The sequence below is a fragment of the Curcuma longa genome, chromosome 1 (genome assembly GCF_044706935.1).
Source record: "Curcuma longa cultivar G26 ecotype Majalengka, Jawa Barat chromosome 1, ITB_CL_G26_1.1, whole genome shotgun sequence".
Taxonomy (NCBI): Eukaryota; Viridiplantae; Streptophyta; class Magnoliopsida; order Zingiberales; family Zingiberaceae; genus Curcuma; species Curcuma longa.
Genome location: NC_133861.1, coordinates 6,829,829 through 6,847,963, shown reverse-complemented (window position 1 = coordinate 6,847,963; position 18,135 = coordinate 6,829,829). Strand labels below are relative to the sequence as shown.

At 35.9% G+C, this 18,135-nt stretch overlaps 1 protein-coding gene across 1 annotated transcript; it reads left to right on the top strand.

Annotated features, from left to right (window-relative positions):
• The first annotated feature begins 610 nt into the window (after nt 1-610).
• LOC141831796 (uncharacterized) lies at nt 611-16,942 on the top strand. Its single transcript, XM_074719200.1, has 19 exons — nt 611-770; nt 838-909; nt 1,009-1,163; nt 2,711-2,824; nt 3,101-3,166; nt 3,834-3,917; nt 4,006-4,092; nt 4,231-4,322; nt 4,407-4,467; nt 5,325-5,384; nt 6,138-6,198; nt 10,318-10,425; nt 10,922-11,040; nt 14,856-14,927; nt 15,244-15,329; nt 15,636-15,732; nt 16,288-16,439; nt 16,521-16,626; nt 16,735-16,942. The coding sequence occupies exons 1-17, from the start codon at nt 626-628 to the stop codon at nt 16,429-16,431; spliced, it is 1,623 nt and encodes a 540-aa protein (XP_074575301.1). The 5' UTR covers nt 611-625; the 3' UTR covers nt 16,432-16,439; nt 16,521-16,626; nt 16,735-16,942.
• Nucleotides 16,943-18,135: the final 1,193 nt, after the last annotated feature.

Genomic DNA, 18,135 nt, shown 5'->3' with positions numbered 1-18,135 from the left:
AAATTTAGAACAAATTTGAATTCTTTAATGTCATAATAACTTTTTCACTAAAAAGATATTGATTACATTAAAGTACTCAATTTTGTTTAAAAAATATTGACCAATTCAAGAGGATACTAAGAGTGCATAAATATCAATTTAATAATATGAATATAAGATCTTTTAGACTAGGAATAACTTTTGGAATGAAATATTTAATAAAATAATTAAATTTTTATTTTTTTCTTATCTTCATTTGGTTTCAGCAAAAAAAAAAAAAAAGAAGATAAATACAAAAATTGCATATGTATTTTAAGTACTTGTTAAAGTTGAGTAGTTCTGGAAGGTACGATACAATGATAAAAGGTGGGGCAAGCTCCTTAGGTAACGAGGTGGACGGTGAATAATTTTTATAGGACTAGATCAGTCATATTCAGAATTAATCGGATTGTAAGAATTGAATATTTAAATTATTAAAAAAAATTTAAGTCATGCTGGGCCACTAAAGAAGCCCTGTTGGTCCTTAATTGCGTGGCCCACTAAGAAAGCCCATGTTGGCATCCAATCGAGCCTGTTTTTGAACTATTAATCCTATCCGCAACCTTTTCGACCCTGTCCAGCGTCGAGCGTTCCAACCGAAGCAGCCATGGAGGGAGCTTCCTCTTTATGCTCCTCCCACTTCCTCTCTTCTGCTCTCTCTAAGATCCCCTACCCTCAAACGGCTCATCCTCCCTTCTCTGGCCCCTTTAACGCCTTAATTCCCAGTGCTCGGATCTCCACTTACCGCCCAGGTAAAAAAAACTGGATTTTTGCGATTTTTTCCTATTGGATTGGAGCTCACTGAGAAAAAGCACGCAGTTGGTTCTCCGGGTACAAGGAAGAAGAACAATGACAATACGGTCAATACTGAGATTTCGCCTCACCGAGCGGGTACGGGAGTCATAAAGTAGCAAAAGCGTCTGCTTTCCTTTTAATGCTGTTTTATTTGGCGATTTTCCAAAAATTGGTGTTTTCTTTTTCGAGGAATAGTGTCTGCGGTGAGATTGTTGAGGATCGACCAGGGAGGGGCGTTTGCGGATTTGTTGAACGAGAAGGGGAGGAATTCAGCGAAGAATGAGATGGGTTACGTTGAGAGGACTCTTGGTTTTCGCACGAGGGATTTGGATGATAGAGATATTAGACTGGTAGCGTTACATTGCTCACTTTTTCTAATTATTCATTTTTCTTTCAGTTTTGTGCCTCAAATTTGAAGGGGAGCATTGGTGCAACTATAAAGTTGCTGCCATGTGACCTAGAGGTCATGAATTCGAGTCTCGGAAATCATCTTTTGCAAAGCAGGGTAAGATTATGTACAATAAATCTTTATTCGGGATCTACATTGGTGGAAGCTTCATGCATCGATCAGGCTGCCTTTTTTTTTGTGCCTCAAATTTGAAGTACAATTTCAAAATGTTCTGAAACATGATAGTAGGGGAAATTGCATTTTTTTTCTTTAAATTTATAAAATTCTAGATTTTTTATCATATCATCTAATATTGCATAAATATCCTTCTAACTCTATAAATATCTAATAAACTCCATTAGTTTAAATTAAATCAATATTAGTGATATTCAATTAATTATATATAATTTATTTGCTCTTATCGTGATAGCAAGGTTTAGCGATGCCAAAACTTATGTACCAATTCTTGGAATGTAGTGTTAGTGAGGTGCAATGGTGCCTACCTATGTGAATGAAAGCTAATGGAAATCTTTGTGGCACAAAATCATGGTTTGAGCAAAATGCATATGTACTATCCTAGTGACAAAAAATGATAAATTTCTAAGAATTTTGTTGTCGGGTCTCTGCTCAAGACATGATTCTACATTATCCTAGTGCTAAAAATAGTAAACAATGTTAGGAATGTCATTAGGGAGGTGTAGTGATGCCTACTTATAAAAATTGAAACTAAGGAAGCCAATGGATACCTCTGTGACATATAACCATTTTTAAGGAAAACATGGTTCTACCCTTGCACAGTGTAGAAAAGTGAAACTAGTGAGGTTTATTGATACCCACATATTTGAACACATGAGTTGCATAAAATCATATTTCAAATGGTTGAATTTGTATAGAACTATGTTAATGTTGATATAATTCTCAATATGATTAGATGAGTTAAATTACCAAATTGGTAGAGGGTATATGATGCTTCACAAAAAGTGAAGGGCTCAAATTTCACCAAGGGAATAAGTTTCTAGGTTCTATTTAAAGCAATAAATTAGTCTGACTATCAATAAAGTTTGACAAAGTTCTAGTTGACAGTCAGCAGAGATCTAACAATAGATGAGATTTATGTGAAGATTAAGGGTGCTTTTTGAAAAATTTTAGAAGGGCCTATTTACATGTTTTTGAAAGAGGGTGCCTTTTTCGGAGCTTTTTTGAAAAGTAGGAGGCCTTTTTGGGCCTTTTTTTTGACATTAAATAAACACATATTGATTTTTTTTAAAAAAAATAATTGGAATTGTTTAAATTCAAGGGCATTTCATAGAATGTTTAAACTTAATGGAGAAAAATTGTAAATTACAATCATTAAGCTACTATTTTAAGAGAGACAAACTCATTAGTAGCATACAACATGTTTTTTTATATATAAAATTAAATTTTATATTCATAAGAATATATGTGCAAATTTTTGAATATTGTAAAATCAAATCTTCAGGTGAACTTACTTTCCCCACTCTGTTGTAGGTGAGTGAGATTGTTGGAGGAACTGTACGCTGGAGACGCTACCTTGATCATCTCATCATGTCTCTTTGCAAGGAGGAGAGCATGTTTAGAAACATGGAGCCACTGCTTTTGCAAGTATGACCTTATTATACAGACACTCAGATCATTAGTAGAACTTCAAATGAACAAAAAAAAAAAAAGAAGCAATATCTAGTCCTTTTTTTGTAGCATGAAATCTTTGTTTGGGTCACATTTCTCTGCAATACATAATTCTTAACTAATGTCAATTATTTAACTCATGTTTGTAAATTCATATGTTTCTCATGGTATATCATTATCATTAGATACCTTGGCCTAATGTTTCAATCACTGTTAATCTATGATGTATTGGCAACATTCTCTAACTTTTAGGTACTCCGAATTGGGTTTTATGAGATTATCAAGCTAGAAATGCCCCCATATGCTGTTGTTGATGAGGTACATTTCTTTTATTTAACTTCCAAATAAGTTGTTGTAATTACCTTTGATTTGATAGCTCATTGAAGTATTGCGAAATAAGAGGAATAGAACCTTTCATGATTAGTTTCAAAATATCACATTATTTATGGCTTCAGTTTGCATCAATTATTTCTAGATGTCAGTGCTCGTTAGACTTAAAGAAATTTTTTTTAGACTATGGTATGATCTGTTATACTTTACACTTTACAGATCAAAGTCTTTGATAGTTTGGAAATGACACATACAGAAGTCAATTCATTAGAGATAAGAATTATAGGATGAATGTGCGAGAACACTACAAAAAACTTGAAATACTACTATCCATGAGTCATTAAGTCTAAATTTGCTAAGATATAAGTTGAGGGAACATAAGTTAAGACGATATGCACATTTTAAAGTTGACCAGTAAATTTAATAATCGGACAGATTTAGAGTTGAAGGTATGAAGGGGAGGGAAAGATATATCATTAGTGAGATAGTCTTGTAAAGAGTTCAATGGTGCAACAATATCCATATACCCTTCCCCAAATAGTTAGGAGTAACCTAAATTTATGATGATGATGGCATTAAGATGATGGTATTGTTTGTTTATATTTACCTTTTATCTTTACAAGCTAATGTATTGTGACTTATTTTGAAATCTTAGAATGTCAAACTTGCAAAAAGGGCTTTAAGGCCTGGAGCAGGAAATTTGGTTAATGGAATTTTGCGGAAGCTGCTTTCACTGAAGGTGTTTGATCATATTGTTTGGCTTTTGTTTGACAGAATCTTGTTGGCCTCTTATTTTTATTTGACCAAGTATTCTCTTTCTGTTTCAGGATACAGATTCACTTCCCTTGCCAAAGGTAGTCGGTGATGATCGTTCACAAGCACGTGCTCTTGCCGTTATACATTCCCACCCAGTGGTGAGCATTTCCCTGTGTTAATTGGTACTTCAGTTTTAATTAGCCCGAAATTACTTCTAAAATGAGATTATTCTAGTCACTAGAATGTAAAGAAACAAGCAACAAAACTGATGGAGGTCATTTTTTTCTATTATTCAGTGGATGGTGAGAAGATGGATACACTTGTGGGGGATCGAGGAATCTGTGAAACTAATGAATTGGAATAACAGTAATCCTTATTTTGGACTAAGGTTTGTGTAACATCTGATGCTACACTTTTCTGGATTTTAACACCTTGTTTTTTATGTGACTGATGACAATCCAGTTTCTGTTAGGGTTAACACTGCCAAAGGTTACACAAGAATTGACCTTGCTAATCGATTGAAATCCTTGAAGGTGATTTAAGTTTCTTTTCTGTCATAGCACAATTATCTTAAGCACTTTCTAGTTTGGACACTTGCTACATTTCGAGCATGTGATTTAGGAATCAAAATACTTTTGGTTTTCATAGCTCTCAAAGGATTTGAAAAGTTTCCTTATCATGATTCTATCCTTAATTCTCCTTATTCTCCATGGAAGATACGTGTCAATGAAGTTTTTTCTTGATCAATAACTATATTTCATGTGTAATCTGGTTAGGAAGCTTCATCACAAATTAACATGAATCATTAAAATAAACAACAAGTAACAAGATAGTTTATAGGAGGGATATTAGAGTATGTTTTGCTTGAGATGTCTTTGACATTTGAACTTGAATGTTTTTTTTATAAACTAAAGATGAAAAGATGAAAAATCAAATCATCCATCGGAGGTGGTAGATTGGCTCATAGTTATGTCTTCTAGAGACTCTAGGGGACTCCACTAACATTGTTTGGGATTAATGTTGAATTTCTTCTTATCTATTTAGCTTTAATCTCCTTAGTTGTCTTCATGATAACCTACTTGCTTGCTCGCCATTTTGCTCTTGCCAAGTTATATGATATTTGTTTGTGATCTTAAGTTCCAGTTCCCATCTTTTTTTTTACTCAAGCAAGCAATTACTAGAAATGGAACTGTGTGCACACACCCATAGACATCCACAGAGAGAGAGAGAGAGAGAGAGAGAGAGATAGTAGTGGTTTTGGAGAGGTTAAAATTTGGTCATTTGAAAATCTGGGTTCTTGTCATATTGCAGGAGAATTTGTTACTTACAACATTAGAATGTTTCTATAAGCATATATTTTCTCTACATTTAACTTAATGGTTTTCCTCAGGTTCCATTTGAACTTTCAACATATTTAAAGGATTTTGTTCGACTTCAAACTGGGATGCAGGTATTGCAACAAATTATAATTGTTATTACAGATCATGATGATGTGTTTAATTTTTAGTGATGCATTCTTCTGTTGTCTTTCATTGAATTGATTGATTACATTCTCGTATGTAAAACTTGTTCCTTCATGACTTCAAAATATTATGGAAGTGGTGTCTTATTGACCATTTGGAGTGGGGTTGTTGGCATGAATGAAAAGAAAGGAAATAGGCAAAATAAAGGAGGGAGAAGAAGTTAACAAAAAAGGATAGCAGAGGCAATTTCAAGAAGAAAGAGACTAAACACTAAGAAGCTTTGGACTCATCTGGCAATTACACCCTCAGTCCAAACATTGATGACAAGGACTCATCTGGCATTTTCACCCTCAGTACAGGGCAAACTGCCTGTTTCTAGCTAGTATTTAGAATGCTGTGCAAACGGATATGCTTATACATAAACTTATATGCATATAGCATACCTTGAAGACTTCCATAAAAGAATTGTCAATGTAGGTAAAACTGGTATTACTTGGTCATGTAATTTTTGCATTGGTTTTCACTCATATTATGTGTGAATTGATTTTTTTTTTGACATTTAATATCCATTAGCTTGCCAACATTCTATAGTCTCAAAGCACTCAGCAAGGTACACTCCCAGCATTGTCATTGGAGTCCCATAATTGAGTTTAGTGATTAAAATTGTGTGACGTGACCTTTTCAAGTTCAATTTATGGTACTACTCTAGCATCAGATTTCTAACTTCTCCTTCTACTCAGACTGTAATACAATCTGGACTACTAAAAGAAGGTATATGTTCAGTTCAGGATGAAAGTGCAGGTAGTAATTTCTCAAAGACTCTTTTTATCATGTAAATTTTGATCATAATTTCTTTACTATCAAGAATTATTACTTTCAATGAGCAAGTTGATATTTGCCATGAGTATCTATGATTTATAGAACTTTCAAATTTCTGTGCTTTTTGGTTAAGTTTTGCAGATATATCTTTACTTTGCAATGGATATCAAGAAAAGTTTAGTGCTTGTATACATCTTCACCAAGTATAATAATGGAAACAGCTGCTCCACTTAGAACTCCAAGCTTGCTCATTGCGAAGTCATAGATAACCTAATTTCAATCATTATATCCGTTTTCATCCTCAATACACTATTGGTTGCCTTATTGAAAGTGGTTTTTATTCCATACTTTTTAGACTAAATATTCAAGAAAGACCTAGTATATATATATATGATTCCATATGCAATCTTAAATATACATATCTGTAGCATTTAAGGATTAAAGTGTTGAGCCATATTGGTCGGCACGAGTAGAAGTTGGCACTAGCACTAGGCAGAGCTCTCCACAAGGTCTCCGTGAGGTTGTTGTGGCCTCGTCTAGCCACAAAGCCTCTAAGGTTGCAGTGGCCTCGCTTGGCTACGAGGCCTTCAAAGGTTGTTGTGGCCTCGTTTGGCCACGAGGTTGTGGTGGCCTTGTCTGGTCAAATGCCTCCTCGATGCAGCAGAGGCCTCACGGAGAGCCCATGACCAAGCCTTCCTTTTCCTCCCATGTTTCCATCTTTTTCTTTTCTATTGAGAATCTTTTTTCTATCATTGATTCCTTTCCCTTCGATGTATAAAAGGACTGAGAATGCATTGCTAAAAACACTAAAAAACCAAATGAAACTCACACAAAGAACCAATCTCGCATATAAAAATCTCACAAAGAGGAAAAATTTATTAAAATTGAGAGTTGCTTATGTGAAGTTTATAGAACACAAAGACAAAAAGAGATTGCTCTAAGTGACTTGTTCCTAATAACTGACTAACTTGTAAAATTTTTTAAAACAAATCTTAAGTTCTTTTCCCTAATTTGAGATCACATAATATATATATATATATATATATATATATAGTATTAGCCCTTAGAGCCATTATGAGATGATTGACAAGGAAATTTTTATATCATATTTCATTAATAAAAGACAAAGTTTATGGTTATTATATTTATTTCAGATTTGTGCCAGATGAATAAGTATAATAATGTCCTAAGGTACTAGGTTCTAGTCTACAACATATCAATGGTTGAATTGATAGTGGAAAACTGTAGATATATATAGAATACTACTCTTAACTATTTTTAGTCAAGCTTTAATATGCAAGGGCAATATTAATGCGTTGAAACTAGTATGTAGGTCAATTAATGACCTAATCTCACAAGTCATAGATATAAGATATTAAGTTGACACATGAGTATATATTAGAGAATATGTACTGAATTAACCCGCCATAAGAATATTTCATGGATCGTTATATGAGTGTCATAAACATTCTCATAGTGACTATTAGTATAAATAATTTTTAGACCTGAAATCACTATAGTTCCCTACATAAAGAGTTGTGTATTTAAGATTGATAAGGGGATGATACGGTCTATGCCTCATAGATCAATTTAGATATTGAGGATAGAAGGATCAAGTTATACAAGATAATAGATACAAAAAAGTTAGGTCGGATCTCGACATTCTTAGAGATATTGCCAACGTTACGAGAACCTATTAGGTCACACGTAAAGAACATATTGATTTGGAGATGAGTTTATTTTAGTTTGACTAAAATATGATGGACCCTAAGATTATAGAGTTAAGTTTAATCCGAATTAGACTCATTGAGTTAGACTCAAATGAATCTAACTATTGGATTATTAGATAAAGTCTAATCCGAATTAGACTCATTGGACTAAACTCAACCACTAAAGAGGATTAATGTCTATTAATAGGATTAATGGAGCATTAATGAAAAGGAAAGCAAAAGGCAAAAACCTTTTGTATTTATTGGATGAGTACAAAAGTCATTTTGCAATGCATTTTCAGATATATATATATCACTTCTAGTCTCCTCTTCTTCCTCTCTTGGCCAAACCATCCAAGTTGCTAGCACAACGAAAGTGGTTCTTCTCCAAAGGCTGAGTCCGTGCGATGAATGAAGGACATGTTGGTGTGGATACCGAAGAGGCGCGACCATTTTGATCGTGCTGAAATCTACCGAATCAAAGTTGCTGTTGGGATTATTCCATTCACGTAACAAAGGTGACAACTCGATCAAACAGGTATACTGTATTTACATGGATCTCTGGAGGGATCATTTTTTTCCGCTGCATTTTTTTACTATTTTTTGCATAAGATCCCAACAAGATATATATATATTGTTAGTAGAAGCTCTAGAGCCAATTATGTGATGATTGACTAGGAACTTTTGTATCATATTCTATTATTAATAAAGACATGTTTTTTTATTATTATACTTACTTTGTATTTGTGCCCAATAACTAAGTATAATAATGTCCTTGGGTAGCTAGTTCTAATCTATATCATATCGATTGTTTGAATCGATAGTGAGATGATATAGAGAACACTACTCTTAATCATTCCTAGTCAAACATTAATATTCAGGGACGATAATGCGCTGAGATTAGCATGTAGGTTAACTGAATGACTTGATTTCACAAGTTATGGATATGAGATATCGAGTTGACACATGGGTATACATTAAATAATGTATATTGAATTGACCTGTCATGAGAAAATTTCATGGATCGTTATATGAGTGTCATAAACTTTCTCATGTGACTATTAGTATGAATAGTCCTTAGATCTGAAGTCACTACGGTTCTCTACATAAGGAGTTATGTACTTTGGTATCGTTAAACGTCACCCGTAATAGGGTGGACTATAAAGGCGATCACTGGGTATGTATCAAATTATGCGGAGGGATGTGAGTGATGTAGATGAGATCTATCCCTCCCATATAACGGAAGTGATATCTTGCGGCCTCTTGATAGAGTAGGACCACGAAATGCATGGTCATGCTCAAATGAGTCAATATGAGATATTGAGCTCATTTGCTTGAGTGAGTCTATTTGGGGATCAAGAAACACAAAGATTGATAAGAGGATGACACGGTCTATACCTCATTGATCAATCTAGATATCGAGGATAGAAGGACATGATCATACATTATTATAGTCACGGAGGTTATGTCAGATCTCGATATTCTTGTCACTTGGATAGCAATGATGCATTGCTAGATGTCACTCATTGCTTATGTTTCTAAAATGGATTTTAGAGGCATTGCCAACGTTACAAGAACCTATTGGGTCACACACAAATAACACTTTATTTGGGGATGAGTTCATTTTAATTTAACTAAAGGAACAATTAAGCTCATTGGATGGCCTAGACTTGAGTTAGACTCAAGTTAGTTGAATTTGAGTTAGACTTAAATTAAACCAAGTTGATAAATGGATTTGATTTATCATGCATGATTAATATGGATTAATCATGCATGGAAGAAAAGGAAGTTATCATGCATGGAAATTATCATGCATGATTAATAAGATTAATCATGCATTGATGAGAGAATGTCAAAAGCCTCATGCATTGATGAGGGAATACCAAAAGCCTCATACATTGATGAGAGAATACTAAAAGCCTCATGCATTGATGAGAGAATAAAAAAAAACCTAAAAACCTTTGGTATTCATGACATGAGTATAAAAGAGTTTTTCTTGTAAAAACTCATGTGTGGTTCATTCTTCTCCTCTCCTCTTCTTCTTGGCCGAGTTCTTCAAGGTTGCTAGCACAACCAAGTTTCTCCAAAGTGTAAGTGTTAGTGTGGATACGCATAGAGGCACAGACACTTGAACGTGCTAGAGATCCGACAACCTTTGGACGAGCGGGATAAGCGAAGGGCACGCATTAAAGGTAAATCCTATTAAATAGGATTTAGATTTCATAGATTTAAACTTGTATGGATTTTTCGCATGGATCGCTCGAGGGATCTTATTTTCCGCTGTGAAATTTTTGTTTTATCGCATAGGATTCCCAACATATATATCATAAGGTATTGGATCAATCATAAGGTATTGGACAATATAATGACACGAGACAATATTTCATAACAGGTCTAGTTGTGTCAGTTGTGGACCCACAACCAGGAGATGCCATCATTGATTGTTGCGCTGCCCCTGGTGGAAAGACACTCTTTATGGCGTCATGTTTGAGAGGCCAAGGTAATATCATATGTGAAAATATATTCTTCTTTACATAGTTCTTTCTCATGTCTGAAGCAGCTTTTTGGTGGTTCAACGTGACAATCTAGTTCCTCCAGGTTTGGGGCAATAACTTTTCAGTGAAATCCCAGTTTACATATACCAAAAATAACACTTTTTCATGAAAGAAATTTTGAAGTTTCCTTCAGAACTATTTCATGGAAATATTCTCCACTGTAGAAAATATGAAAGCTAGTAGGATTATGAATGTATTCTCTCTAGAATACATTGAGTAGTTCTGACTGAGACGGATGGAAATGAAAATGGCATGTCTTATGAACGTAGTACTAGTTTTATAGCATGTAATAGTCTAATTAATAAATTCCATCTAATTGATTTTAATGATGCCCTATCTGGGGCTGGTTGTCTTCTGGTCGCAAACTTTACATTTAGTCTTGATTTGCCTTTTTCTAGAGATTAGTTTAGTCAGAAACTTAACTCTGATTCTCTTTTCCAGGTATGATATTGGCAATAGACATAAACAAAGGACGCTTAAGAATTCTCAAGGAAACATCCAGGTTACATAATGTCCATGATGTGGTGGCCACAACCAATGCCGACCTTCGTTTGTACGCCGTGAGTATACAATTCACAAAATTTAATCATACAAATGCATATTTATCATAGCAATCCTTATATCCATCTAATCTTTATGAATGTTCTGATTGGAAATCTACTGTCATTCTTCTAAAATCATGTTAAGTCCATGGTGCATTCATTAAATCTCATGAACATAACATAATCCATGTACCAATCTGACAAAGCTGTGATCAGAACCTTTGTTTCATGTGCTGGTACATATTTCTATTTGTGGGGATTGATATGAGGGATATAGTTTGGTTTATACCATTTGTATTACCAACCTTTATTGATCTGACCATGTAACTGGTGTCAGAGCTCTTCTAAAATCCTCATGAGCGATTCCTGCAGAGGAAGCAAGTCAGTGCACAAGCTGTGTGGTACTGGCAATAAAGAATGTGCATCAAGAATAAGATGATACAAGCAGCAGAAGAATTTCTTGATGAAGTAGATGGTCGGAACCCACAACAAGAAGATTGTGTGACTGGAACAGAATCCCAACAGTAAGAGCAGTTTTGTGCATGATGTTCAGATCGCATGATGGGAACAAACACGAGGTGGCTCTGGCACCATGTTATAATTGACAACTTATTAGGACAAATCCCCCTAGATAGTCCCTTCTAGCTGTGTTAATTATCTTATTTTATTATTTTACATATTGTGTAATTGCATATTTACAAATAGATCCTTGACCATTTGCAAGTACGTTGCCAACCTTTTCCTGACTTGCTCTTTTCTCCCACTTATCATCCTGGGCAACATTCAATAGAGTTTCTGCATATCAAATCTCCTCCTTCGCCAATTATCGTCCCTTATAATAATTCCCTTTGCCAGCACCAATGGGCAATGGCGCCTTCATTAGATCATCACTGTTCTTGCTTCCTCTCCTCTTTTGCTAGCACAAGACTTTTATAGTTGTCTTATTCTGTTGTCACCATGCCTTTGCACAACCCTCTATCCCTTAGGCTGCGTTTGGTTTGAGAGACACAAGAGACAGTGACAGAAATACAAAAATACAGAAGACAGTAGAGACAGTGACAGAATATTAATTGTATCTGTCTCCTGTTTGGTAACACAAAATACAAAAACAGAATCACGGACTTAAAAGACTAAATTACCCTTCTTTTACGGACAAAAGTATACCTATTCTCTCCTTCGTCTATTCTTCCTCCGCACCGTCTTCTTCCGTCCGCACCGAGTCGCCTTGATTCGATCGCCTCCTTCGCACCGCCCCCGGCCCCCTTTCGATCGTGACCTCCGCACTGCCTTCAAGGTTCGATCGCGACCTCAAGCACCGCCCCCGACCGCTGTCGCCGCTGTGGGAAGCGACAAGGCGTCAGGTGGAGGGTGGAGGGTGGAGGATGCGAACGGCGGCGCGTCAGGTGTAGGGTTGATAGTGCGAAGGTGCCCTTCCTTTGACGAGCCAGGTGGAGGGTGGAGGGTGGAGGAACGGCGGCGCGTCAGGTGGAGGGTGCGAAGGTGCGAACGGCAGCGCGTGAGGAAAGGGTGCGAACGGCGGCGCGTGAGGAATGAAGATGCAGCTGAGGGTTTAGGTGAGGGTTTTGTGGGTAAAATGGTAATTTACTTTTTCTGTCTCCGTGTAAATCCCGCTGTCTCCGATTTTTGAATGGACAAAAAAAAGGGCTCAGTTGGCGACAGAGACAGAGACACAAAATGATTTTTTGTATCTGTCTCTCATTTCCAAACGGGGACAGAGACAAAAAATCAAAACTGTCTCTGTATTTCTGTCCTGTCCCCGTTTCCAAACGCAGCCCTTTTTTTTGGAAATGGGGACAGGACAGAAATACAGAGACAGTTTTGATTTTTTGTCTCTGTCCCCGTTTGGAAATGAGAGACAGATACAAAAAATCATTTTGTGTCTCTGTCTCTGTCGCCAACTGAGCCCTTTTTTTTGTCCATTCGAAAATCGGAGACAGTGGGATTTACACGGAGACAGAAAAAGTAAATTACCATTTTACCCACAAAACCCTCACCTAAACCCTCAGCTGCATCTTCATTCCTCACGCGCCGCCGTTCGCACCCCTTCCTCACGCGCCGCCGTTCGCACCTTCGCACCCTCCACCTGACGCGCCGCCGTTCCTCCACCCTCCACCCTCCACCTGGCTCGTCAAAGGAAGGGTACCTTCGCACCCTCAACCCTACACCTGACGCGCCGCCGTTCGCACCCTCCACCTGACGCCTTGTCGCTTCCCACAGCGGTCGGGGGCGGTGCTTGAGGTCGCGATCGAACCTTGAAGGCAGTGCGGAGGTCACGATCGAAAGGGGGCCGGGGGCGGTGCGAAGGAGGCGATCGAATCAAGGCGACTCGGTGCGGACGGAAGAAGACGGTGCGGAGGAAGAATAGACGAAGGAGAGAATAGGTATACTTTTGTCCGTAAAAGAAGGGTAATTTAGTCTTTTAAGTCCGTGATTCTGTTTTTGTATTTTGTGTTACCAAACAGGAGACAGATACAATTAATATTCTGTCACTGTCTCTACTGTCTTCTGTATTTTTGTATTTCTGTCACTGTCTCTTGTGTCTCTCAAACCAAACGCAGCCTTAGTGACTTCTACACATCAATCTCCATTGGTGTCACTAGCCAACTATTGCTAAACAATAGACATCAACAACCCCGTTGCACCACACATATATTACTTCTAGGCCTAGCCATCTTCTTTGGAACCACCTGGCAGCATATTGGCTTCCTGTGGATATGACTTGTTATGACCCTGAAAATTTAATTGGGTCACCTATTGGTCAAAAGGAAAAAGCTAGTATATAAAAGAAGGCAGATGAAAAATTTGCAATATTTGAAACCTGAACGGATGTCATCTTTTTTTCTTTTTTCTCAAGGTAACGAAATTCTTTATCTCAGTTTTATTGTTTCAGTTATTTTTGATATATTGGCTCTATCATTTAAGATGATATTAGTTGCCGTTTTCCTCTCTGACATTTCTCTTTCCTCAAAATCCATATTAGTTTTGTTACTGTCTCACCTTCCATCTGCTCCCTCTATGGTGAAATGGTCAATTTCTTTCTCCCAGTGTATCCCTTTTCCTAATATTATTTTTATCAGAAATATTTTATATATCCCTTCATTGCACTCTTGGTAGATAAATTAGCCATTTCCTCTCTTCCAGTATCCTCTTTGTTTTTTATGCAGATTCAAGTTGATGCCAAAACTTAACTTGGCTTCCTTAAGATCGTCTCCTCAACTTTGAGAATAATATTAGACTTTATCCCAGCCTTCTCGTTTATGCCAAATGAGTAGATACTAAAATAATGTCTTTTCTGTCAATTGTTCACGATTTGTCTCTTTTTTTTTCCCTGCAAACTAGACATCAATCAATTCTATGATTCAGCTTGAGGGAAGTGTAGTTATATGGCTCTTAGAATATCTATCTATCTATCTATATATATATATATATATTATATATATATATATTTGTGTTAGAATCTCCAGAATAATACAATTAAATCCCTCTCAACTATGTCAAATCTAATTTGACCAGTCTAATCATAAACTCCAATTAGCTTCTTCAGAGGTAAAATAATATTATTGGACCCTGATTGATCTAGATTTTTCTGAACTCTATTTTTCTGCATCATTCTAAACTGAGGCTAAACAAGAGAAAAATAAAATAACTAAACAGTCCATCCTCATGTCTACTATTTATGTGTCGTTTTGACTTTTTTTTAGGGAAAAAAAAAACTTGTGGAAGGTATTTTTTGCTGTTAGTAATGTGCTTGCTGGGCATTTTGTTATCGTTCTGGGCATAACTTATTGCAAGTTATATTTTCTTCCTTGCAGGAAATGCATAATATTCAGTTTGACAAAGTCTTGTTAGATGCTCCTTGCTCAGGACTGGGTGTCCTCTCCAAGGTACTTTAAGGTCCAATTACTTGGATAAAATATAACGATTAGGTGGAAAAATGACAAAAAATGTATACAAATGATAAAGCTCTGTATCTCATTTTGTGAGGCTTTCCCTCCTCTCCTTCATATCTTTAATCCAAATTAGAAATTCTGGATTTTGAATTTATAAAATAGAAAGTAGAAACTGCTTTGATGTATTCAGATTCTAGTGAAGATGCATGATTTCGTCTACTAAATTTATTAAGATATAATGTTATGGTGTTCTTGGATATATATTTTTTCCTTATCCACTTGCTTTTTTGGTTGCCTTCTTCAATAAAAGCGGGCAGATTTGCGCTGGAATAGACGGTTTGAAGATTTTGAGCAATTGAAGAATTTGCAAGATGAGCTCCTCGATGCCGCTTCCATGTGAGGTTCTTTTTATTCTTCCTTTTGTCTTTTAATTGCAAAATGCCAGATGAATCTTTCAGAGCAGTTCATTATTATATCCTTCAACTGGATAGAGCTGCTATCACTGTTTGCTACAACAATCCATTTCAGGGCATTTGACTAATTACGCCGCCCTTTAAGTTTTTGAATCAATATAAATCTGTATCTTTCTAGACATAATGTTCTTTTCTCATGCCTATAACTTGTATCCAACTATCCATGTTCTTGCTTCGAGAATATTGGATGCACATCTTACGAGCTTATAACTTTGACAAACATGAATAGGTTGGTAAAGCCCGGCGGTGTGCTTGTGTATAGTACTTGCTCCATTGATCATCACGAAAATGAGGGGAGGGTGGCGGCATTTCTTCTGAGGCATCCTGTATGATCTATGAACTTAATTCCTCGAGCATCTTTTCCTGTGTATGCATCCCAAGCGCTAAGTCTTCTATTTCAAGCTTGATCTTACATTCATTAAGTGAAGTAGCATGCAAAAATACGACATCAATAACCCAAGGCCTAGATGTAACTATTACAAACAAATGTCTAAGTACAATTCCATGCTAGGGTTTCAATCTCTGGTTGAGATGTTACTGTTTTGATATCGTATCATATCGACACAATAGGCTGGCAAATAGTGTGCCGAGATATAATATGCTAGTACGTAGAAAATGATATAAGTTTCATCGCATTGCATACATTCTCACTTGTCAATCATATAAATCGGGTGAATGTATTGTACAACTGCCAACCTGAAGCCTAGGGAAGGTCTATATACAAAACCTTCCACAAGGTAAGAACCTTTTCTGTGACTTTAACCTCGCTACCTCGGTTGCTGATGATCAATGCCAAGGTTCCCTCTTTAGATATTAAGACACTCGCATATGAAATAACAAAAATGCGACTGTAAATGCTACGAAGCTCCATTTTTTTTCAGGAATTCGCTGTCGATTCCGTAGATGGATACGTTCCCCCTGAGTTTGTTTCAGAGGAAGGCTATTATTTCTCAAACCCAGTGAAGCATCGCATCGATGGTTCCTTTGCGGCTCGGTTAGTCAAATCCTCAAGTTATACAAGCTGAGTAGCAAAGTAAGCTTTAAATGCAAGATTCCATTTTTCTAGTAAAGTTTACGCGATTCGACCTGTTCCTCTAACATTGCTCATATGCAGGATGGCTCCAGTTCATGTAGATATTCCAACATTCGACAAAAACAAATCGCCTGCAAATTATTAGAAGAAATCAGGGCATCCTTGCATTGTCTTCCAGATCTATCAGGTTTTCAGATTCTTTTTATTTGTTTATCAAAAATTTTTTTCCCCATTTGCCTGTCCTGAAATCGAGAAGTCGATTGAGTAATAACCATAACCGATGGATCTACTTCAGGTGTGCTGGAAGGAACGCAAGGCATGCAGTTCGACAGGCACCATCGGCAGTGAGAAACAATACAAGAATGGATGAACTCAAAGCAACTGAAACTGATAATTACAGTGCATAAATGTAGTTCAGATGGTTTGCCTAGTTTTGTTTTTTCATTCATCAGCAGTGAGAAACAATGGAATATGAAGAACAGTATCTGTCATTAATTTATTAAAAAAAAAAAACAGATTGCTGGCATGCTTTCCACTTCAGCAAACGGTCTGCTATTTTAGCTATCTTATACGATTGGTCTATGTCTATATGTAATTATTGGCATACTTTCCATTTCGATATAAACATGATCAAATGTTTGTTTATTATATATATAAGACCAATTAAATAAATAAATTAAAATAATTTATTAAATTAAAATAAATAAATTTGAATAATATATATGTATTTAATTTATTAGTGCTGATAAATAGTGAAATTGTTTATAAATAGTCTTCATGAGTAATATCTATAAATTTATGAATTATATTCATAAAAAAAAATTCTTATCAAATTTATAAATTAAAAAAATTTAAAATAAATAAATAAGTTTGTAAGAATATCCATTTTGATATTAATGTATAGGTGTTATAATACTCAAATGGTATTACAATCAAAAGGTGATATATTATATATATTAATGTTCAAATTAATATAGAAATTTTAATATTAAATTTATTAATTAATTAAATAGATTTAAAAATATAAAAATTTTAAACAATCAAATAAATTTAAAATAAATTTAAATTAAGAGTCTATGAATTAAAAATAGGATAATATCAAAAAAAATTATATTTATCAAAATTTAAGTTTGTAAAAAAAATTAAATCAAATTTGAAAACTCCATTTCAATATATTAATTTATTTAGATTCTATTTGACGTCCTACCTTATTGGATACACAAAATTTAATTCTATTTAGATCATGATAAATTTAGAATATAATTTACGTCTATTTAAAAATCTAAAATCTTCGTGTTGATATATGAATATATATAATTCAGTGTTGCATTGCATGTTCTCCTCGTATTTGATGAACTCTGTGATAGTTTATATGCACGCATACATACACGCAAAAAAGGAATAATAATAATGATAATAATAATAAAAAAAAAATCTAAAATTTAGGAAACAATGGCAGCAGCGGCTAAAGCAACCGCCACCATGCGGAATGCGGTGGCCACGGCGGCGCGGCTAGCCGCGGCGGTATCATCGGTAGAATCGTCGGTCGGACCTGGGGCCAGCAAGTCGTCTATGGAAGACGTCACATCCGAGTCCGGAGCCCCTGGCGGCAGCAAGTCGTCTATGGGAGAGTCCGCCACGTCAAAAGCCGGCGCTGGGACTTGTGCGGTGGCGGAAGGCGAGGGGGAGAGGGAGG